At 36.0% G+C, this 8,540-nt stretch overlaps 1 protein-coding gene across 1 annotated transcript; it reads right to left on the minus strand.

The window, feature by feature from the left end:
• Positions 1-5,932: 5,932 nt before the first annotated feature.
• Positions 5,933-8,334, minus strand: LOC140810226 (uncharacterized). The gene is made up of 2 exons (XM_073168098.1): positions 7,857-8,334; positions 5,933-6,264 (listed from the first exon to the last, which is right to left on the minus strand). Exons 1-2 carry the CDS (start codon positions 8,332-8,334, stop codon positions 5,933-5,935), a joined length of 810 nt encoding a protein of 269 aa, XP_073024199.1.
• Between the last annotated feature and the right edge of the window lie 206 nt (positions 8,335-8,540).

An 8,540-nucleotide genomic window follows, 5' to 3' on the forward strand; every position in this document is an offset into this window, starting at 1 on the left:
TGGACAATCTGCTTCAAATCTTTTTATTACCTGCATCACATGAAATAACTGGAATGAGATAAAACTCAGTAAGTAGAGAACTTTACATAACAAATACATATTTATATGGCTTGGCTTGAAATATCTCAATGGCAATAAACGTGAACAATACCATCTTCAATGAACAATAATGAAAGAATAATATATATGGTATACCATAGCATGAATATGGAACAATAGCTCAATGATCTATAATCTGTGAATGTTATCTCTGTTAATATATATAAATATATATCGGACTGTGAGAGATAACCATGAAATGAAATGATAGTCTGTAACTTGTAATCTGTGACCTGTGAATATTATCTCTGTTGATATATATAAATATATATCGGACTGTGAGAGATAATCTATGTATAGCATCTATGTGATATATGAAAATATATACCAGGCTGTGAGAGACACTCTTCATGTGATTGGCCAATGACATGCATGAATTACTATCATTTCTTGGATTGGAACATATGAAATTCATTAGAACAATTCATCAAACACTTGATATGCACAAAGGAATGTAGCATATGAAATTCATTGGGACAATTCATCAAACACTTGATAGGCACAATAGTTTGCTAGCTTCTTTATCAATGAAATCAATGGAATTCTTGGATCTTTGAATATATAACAATGAATATGGCATAATATAACCATAAAAGAAGCTAGACATCAATAAACATGGCTTGGATACATATATATCATGTGAGCACAAGAAATAGCTTCTACTTACAACCCAATCAACACTTGGTTGCAAAGATGACCTCAAAAGAATCTCTACAACAATAAACACCATAAAAACTATGAATTAACATAATATATACTTAGATCCATGAAGTCAACGTATCCATCCAACCCAACAATTCTTCACAAAACCCATAAATAATTAAGATCTTACCTTGAAGCTAGCACCTAGACTAGGAGATGCTCAGGTTCCCTAAAAAATCCTTGAATTGATGAAGATTTGGTAGAGAGAATTTTGGTGAAGAAGATGAGAAGGAAACGTATGAGAGAGAAATGAGAAATGAAGGAATGAAGATATTTCTCAATACCAAGCATAAAAATCAATTCCCAAGCTTAAAATCGCATTTTGGAACCACACTTTTCGTTTTAAAAAAATTGGGCAGCGCACCTGCGCTCGATTGGGCAGCGCTGGTGCAGCGCTGCCCCGCGCAGGCAGCGCACAGGCAGCGCCCCTGCGCTGCCTGTGGCAGCGCGGGTGCGCTGCTGCGCCGCACAGCAGCGCTACACGCTGCACCCTAGCTCTAATCCTCCGACACGAACTCCTAAAAACGCCTTTTCTTGACTTATTATCCAACCTTTTCTTATTCCACTCAATTATTATGAATTTTAACAACCAAACTCCTTCTAAAATCAAGCATAAAACCATCACCAAAACTTGTCCATTCCCATATTCATCAACAACTAGGCCCCTATAATTTCTCTAACCCATTGACAATAACATGAACTATAAACAACACTAAAACTTGACCATATCAATATATGAATATCCCATAACCATAAAACATGAAATCATTGATCATAGCACAATAAAAACTTGGGATATTACAGCAATAGCTGCCACGTTAGCCATATTTGCCCCGCAGAAACCCTCGATTCTGGTTCATTCCACATGTGGTGAAAAGAATAGGTATGTATTATCTTGTCGTATATGCGGTTCGCATGTTTGATCTTCATAGTTAATACTAGATTGAAAATTGACCATGGGTTGGCCTCAGTTCTCTGGTGCATTCATCACTTAGGCCTTGGTGTCATTTGGGGCTTCTTGAAACACGTGTAACTCTCAACTCTTACGTGCTCTTACATGCTGCATCCACTCAAGATGACTCCCTCGTCCCTAGCATTTATGCATTGCACTTCAGTTGGGCCCCTTTCCCGCATACACGTATATGCATTTGCACTTCAGTCGGACCCTTTTCCCGCATACACGTTATAAGAACCTGAAAATAATCAAAAGAATTATTCTAAAACTTAAATATAGTTGTGTAATATATATATCTGTGTGTGTGTTATATAATGCATATAGTAACCCAACAAATAAGGATGAGACAAAATGTACATATATATATATATATATATATATATATATATATATATATATATATATATATATATATACGTATATAATAACCCTACAAATAAGGAAGAGACAAAATGTACACATATATATATATACGTATATAATAACCCTACAAATAAGGAAGATGCAAAATATATAAATATAATAAAATAGATTGAGAAGATGAATCAGATGAAAATATCATCTCAAAATTTTACTAGATTTAGTAAGGATTTTACCCATACCAATTCATGATTGCATCCTACAGCAAGTTGGCCATCGACTGCGTATAAAAGGGAGGAGATATAAAAAATAGAATCAAAACGAAACCATCTTAAGTCGTAATAAGATTTAAACTTAATAAAACAACTTTTCCTACCCATCTCTTCAGGGCCTTCTTGTAAGGTAATTATTTCATGTCCCTTGTTATTATATTTTCCTTAATTGATCATATTTTATCTGTAATATATGAGCATATAATTAACTTATGGCTTCAGTGGGTGTATCTTAAAACCAACTCTTGCTAGTTTTTTTTAAATGTCTAATAATAATTAGATTTTAATATTGTACACTATTATAAATAAGTTAACTAATAATAACGTGAAAATGTTGTTGGAATTCTTGAAGTTAAGGTGTTTCCTACAATATATATACTATATAATTTATCATTGCACTATGGTGAAATAAATATAAACCTTGATGGAGCATACAGAAAAATAATATGAATGAAATTATTGGCTACTCTTAAATACTATAAATTTATGACCCAACCTTACAATGTTTTGGTAAGGAGGTGACTTGGGTACGAGAGGTTTAGGAGAATGAATTTAAAATTTGTTAAATATAAATTTCAGTACCTTGTACACCATATTAACTGGATAGACAATAAATTTTAAGTAACATATTTTGGACTCATTTCTTTTCATGGAAGTTCACACCTCTACTAAGTTCTTTTGTATAAATTAACAATTTCATAATTTTAGTAAATATGTTTTCACTAGGTTTGTTAAATTAAATATGGTTATTAGAGTTCTTGAGTTTAACTCTTCCGGACCTTAAATTAGTAAGAATTTTATGATGCAATATTACAATTTAATAATCTGTATAAGATATTTCATACTTTTAGAGGACCTTAAAAACGTATGAAATGATCAAATAAAGTTTCTACATAATCTATGGTGGGAGAAAATGAGATAATATAGAACTTTGAAATTTATAGTAGAAAAAAAAATAATAAATAAATAAAAATAAAAATGCACATGGTTTACTAAATAAACAAATAATTGATAAATTTTATGTTATTTCCCAGCTTGATCTCCTGTATATTTCATCTTGTCGTCGTTCGTGAAAATAAAAGTTATGTTATTACCGGGTAACATACAACATGTATTTGTAAAGTTTGATATTTGTTGAACGTGAATTACATGACATTAAATTGTTTACATGGATTATTTGTGACATTACATAAAATCGATGCACTAAAACAAAAATATTTTACACACACGTATTTTCTATATATGTATCATTGATGCATGACATTGCATTGCATATTGTGCCTCGATTCTAGTATTTACTTCTTTCGATATGGTGTTTGGATTCGAGGAGATTGTCGGGATGGTACGGAGCTGCGACTAGCCCGAGAGATGTTGTAGGCCGATAAGGCGCAGTATGTCCGTAGTCCTTGGCGAGCTGACCGGCACACGGTAGTAGACTGGGGGAGGAGTGGTCGCTACGACAGTGTAGCCGAGCATTGCCTGTTGCTGGATCTGTTATCCGCTGCATTTAGTGATTGTGCAGCTTCCGTTATACTGATTTCCCGTGCATGTGTATATACCCTGATCATGCATTGCATCCATGTATCATTCGTTACAATTCATGTTGTTTTTATTTCGGTATTTTCATACTGGGCTATTGCTTAACCCTCGGGGGCGATTATCTTCTGTGTGTGGTTGATAATAAGGGCAACATGGCATCCATCGTACTTCTGAGTGAGGAGCCGTATGAGGAAAGCACTTATACTATCATGTTCATAGATGGAGCATTAGCACTAGTAGAGGAGATCTTTTACGATTTCCCTTGGTTGATGTTGGTGATGGGGACGGACCCCATTTTATCATACTTCTCAGTAAGGGTGACTTGGTCTGTATATGTGCCGATTCAGACGTTGTGAGGAAGGAGCTGCAATAAAGATGCATAAATAAATATATATAATTAGGCTCGGTATATTTTTTTAATATTTATTCGAGCACTTATATGTAAAATGGCATGATGTTGAACTGATCCGAGATGATATGCGTTTTTGGTTAAAGACAAATATTAACAATATAAATAATTATATGAATTTAGTAAACATGTTAATTGTGGTGTCTCAACAATGATTATACATATTATACTTTGATATTATATAATACTGAATATCTTTTGAAACGAACTTTTTGGGCCCGCGTTGACATTAAATTTAAAATCCCATTCTCCACTGTAGAGTTAAAACGGTAATTAAATAAAATAATTCATGATAATTACCGTTGAGAGTCGAGGGTCCCACACTCGTATATGCACTTCAGTCGGACCCCTTTCCTGCATACACGTTTACTTGTTGTTCTTGCATGTGGTGGCCCCGCTTTATATTTGTTGACTATTGGTTTGGTGTTGTGGTTGTTGGATGATGAATGTGAGATGAAAATGAGTGGACTTTGATGTTGGATATTGGTTAGGGGAGAAGTTTTATGTTGATTCTTGTACTCCGATACAAATAATCCCACTCATTTCAATAAACCAATATGTTGGCTTAAAACTCCCCGCTCGCAATTATTTCCTCCCCTGATTCCCCATCGAAATAAAATGAATCCAATATGATAAAATTGGCGTCCTGGTCAACTTTAATATATCATTTTCGTTTTTTGAATCATAACCAAAAAATATTTACATTAGTGGCCCTAAGGCCTACTTCAAATAAAATCTTACAACATGAAGCTAAAAACATACAAAATGGCTGGTTAGCCTATTTTTATATCAAAGTCAACTTCTGGGTCCTCTTGGGGTTCACATAGCGCCCTTTTTCTCTTCTGTTCTCCCTTTATTATTCGTTGTTCCGCTTGGTGAGCTCAACTCCCCGCTCGTTGTAGTTCTTTCTTGTCATATTTTAAGTGGCCTAATGGCCTACTTCACGAGCCTGTCACTGCACATGCAAGCAACCATTTATACAGTGGCTGTATAGCCGACCTGATCAATGATTTCTCGTAACATAAGAATAATAAAAACATCAACCAAATGTATGGACAAGTGGCCATAAGGCCGACTCCCCACATATTTAATTTCCTTTAGCACGAAAGCTACTGTAGACTCGAATTATCACCGTTCAAACAAAAGTTGGTCCCTGAAAGTGACTATAGAGTCCACTTTGTTCTCCATATTTCACAATATGTAAGTAATAATTAAAAAACAAAGGTATGCCAAAGTGGCCCAAAGGCCGACTCCCCGCTGGATATCAGCCTCTCCACTTGCTTTTATTTCTCACTCGACTCCCTAATGAAACAAGATACCTCCAAAAAGATGAAAATGGCCTACTGGCCCACTTCATTTGATCAGTCTCATTATTGAACCATAAACAATAGATATTTACATCAGTGGCCCCAAGGCCTACATCACACGATGTCTTGAAATAAGGAACTAAACATATACGAATGTGGCCCTGAAGGCCAACTCCCCGCTGAATATTAGCCTTGATGTTTGCCTTTCAATTTCTTCCCTCATACTTGGAAAATACGGCTTGAGATACTTTTCATTTATGCATATTTTGTGTTGATGGCCATCTAAACTTTATAGCCAATATGCATTTCCGTCTAACACTTTATGTACTTTGAATGGTCCCTCCCAATTGGGAGACCATTTAATCAGCTCCCTATCCTTTGTTCCTAAAGGCAGTAGATCCTTCCACACTATTTCCCCTTCATGGAAGCTTTTCTTGTTAACCCTTATGTTGTAGATTCTTGCAACTTTCTGTTTCTGTAACAGCAGAGCATTGTACGCTTGGATTCTCAGCTCATCCAGTTCTTCTAAATCCATGATCATTGCTTCATTATAATGTTCCAGGGAAAGTTCAGTTTGCCTTACCACTCGCATTGATGGCACCATAATCTCCAATGGGAGCACTGCATCATGGCCAAAGGTAAGGGAAAAAGGGCTCACTCCAGTGGAAGTCCTCTTGGATGTTCTGTATGCCCACAAAGTTTCTGATAATAACCGTGGTCAATCCCTGAGATTTTCTTCCATAATTTTTTTGTAAAATCTTTATTAAAACTTTGTTTGATGCTTCAGCTTGCCCGTTGGACTGTGGTTAGTGAGGGGACGAGTTTATGTCACGCCTCGAAACTCAGGGTTGACTCCGGCGTTGTTTAACAATCACACAATCGAAACAACAAGCCTTTGTAGCACAGTGTAAACCGAAACCAGTTTATATATCATAATCTCAAATTAAATAACCATTGTCTTTACAATACCAAAATCTCAAAAACGACAAAGTTTAATGCGAAAACGTAAAACTGAATGACATAATAAACTTTAAACTTAATCTAAATTCTTGAGCATTCACCATCCTCATAATTGCTCAGATTCTTCCTCCTCAAGTTCTTCTTCGAGCTTATCTGGGAAGGGTTGTAAGGGGGGTGATTATTTGGGAATACTCAGCAAGTGGGGGCATATCGAGCACAACACAAAAAAATATTTACTCCATTTTCGAAAAACACATAATACATCATGATTTTCGTAACGTAACATCATATTCATAACATAACAGCACTGCGATTTTTCCAACTTCTATGGTTTACTGATATCAGTCCCCAAGTTTTAATCCTCTAAGCGAGCGAGGCCATAAAACGGTTCTGTCCCACCGTGAAGGGTCATATGTTGGAATTCCACCCATTTTCGGGGAATCCTCACAGTGCCAACACATACATGTACCGATATTTAAAAAAAATGCATGGACAGAACGACGGTGCTCGACCGTATTTTTAAAACAACAAAACGAACACATGCATACTCTGGAAGTTTAAATATTTAAAACAGCCCACTTACAGTATTTTTAATTGCTAAAAACGTAGGTGTTCGGCTTCGGGAAGTGGATCGTTCCTTGTTCCTCACTCGACGTCACTTCGGCTTGATTTTTCTTGGACGATTTTGAGCAGAGTTTTCGCTAGGGGATGCTACTGAAAATTTCAAAAATTGCAGTTAGGGAATTCGAGTTTGTGGTGTGGGAATGGCTAGGGTTGATGCACTATTTATAGGGGAGGAGGATGAATCTAAATATGGTGGCTAAATCTTGCCAAAATTGCTTCAAATCTTGCAATATTTGACTCCAAATTTCCTTGCCCTTTTTCGAAAATTCAGCTACCTAAGTGGTGAGATTATTTCTTGATCTCATTACACTTCATAAATTTGATGATTATTTCCAATTTACCTTGTATGCTTCCTTGTATCCATGCCTCTCAATATTTTAGGCATAGAATTTCGAAAATTGCTTGCAATATCGTTTAGATATTGTAGGATATCTCAATCTTGTGAATCCCCTTCCCAAATTTCGAATTTTGCAAGTCTTTGTATAAAAATTATTGACTTGATAAATAATAACATTTCTAATACAAGGATTTCCAATATATTTTCCCACTTCATACCATAATCCAAGATCCTAAGCTCTTAAATTTCCTTACACATGGTTAATTAAAAAGGTTGAAAAATCGGTTCTCACAGTTTATCAATTTGATTCCACAGTCTTCTGTAAAGTCCCTCATATCTGATCCCGTGAACATAGTTCCCTGATCCATGGTTAGCGACTCTGGGATTCCAAACCTATGAATTATATTATCTTTCACAAAGTTAATGACATCCCCTTGTTCCGCTTTCTTCAAAGGCACCGCTTCTACCCATTTGGTTAAAAAATATGTGGCCACAAGGATGAACGAGTGGCCTTTAGACAATACGGGGTAGATTTTCCCTATTAAGTCCATGGCCCAGCCCTTGAACGGCCATGGTTTGACGACGTTGTGAAGCTCATCCGTCGGAATTCTTTGGATGTTCCCATGTTTCTGACATGACTGGCGTCCCTTAGCATATTTAATGCAATCTTTGAGGATGGATGGACAATAGTAGACATACCTCCTTATCAACCATCTCATCTTTATTCCAGATTGATGGGCTTCACACACTCTCTCATGAACTTGCTTCATGATCTCCAATGCCTCTGGGAAACCTATGCATCTGAGGAGCAGACCATCTAATCATTTCCTGTACAAATCTCCCTCCACTAAGACATAATTAAGAGCTCTCATTTTTAAACCATGCAGAATATCTCTCCCGGTTGAATCTAGCACCTGTTTTATGTCATCCCTTCATTCACCAGCTAAGTTTATATCCAAGTTGAGCGTGTCTACCT

This window comes from Primulina eburnea, chromosome 13 (assembly GCF_022965805.1).
Source record: "Primulina eburnea isolate SZY01 chromosome 13, ASM2296580v1, whole genome shotgun sequence".
In the NCBI taxonomy this organism is placed as follows: domain Eukaryota; kingdom Viridiplantae; phylum Streptophyta; class Magnoliopsida; order Lamiales; family Gesneriaceae; genus Primulina; species Primulina eburnea.

Bases quoted from the DNA above. Each gene is read 5' to 3' on its own strand.
- LOC140810226 (XM_073168098.1), bottom strand. From the start codon at position 8,334: ATGAAGCAAGTTCATGAGAGAGTGTGTGAAGCCCATCAATCTGGAATA. The intron at 6,265-7,856 runs GTGAGAACCGAT...GCCATGATGCAG, and splicing joins TGGAATCAAATTGATAAACT to TGCTCCCATTGGAGATTATG.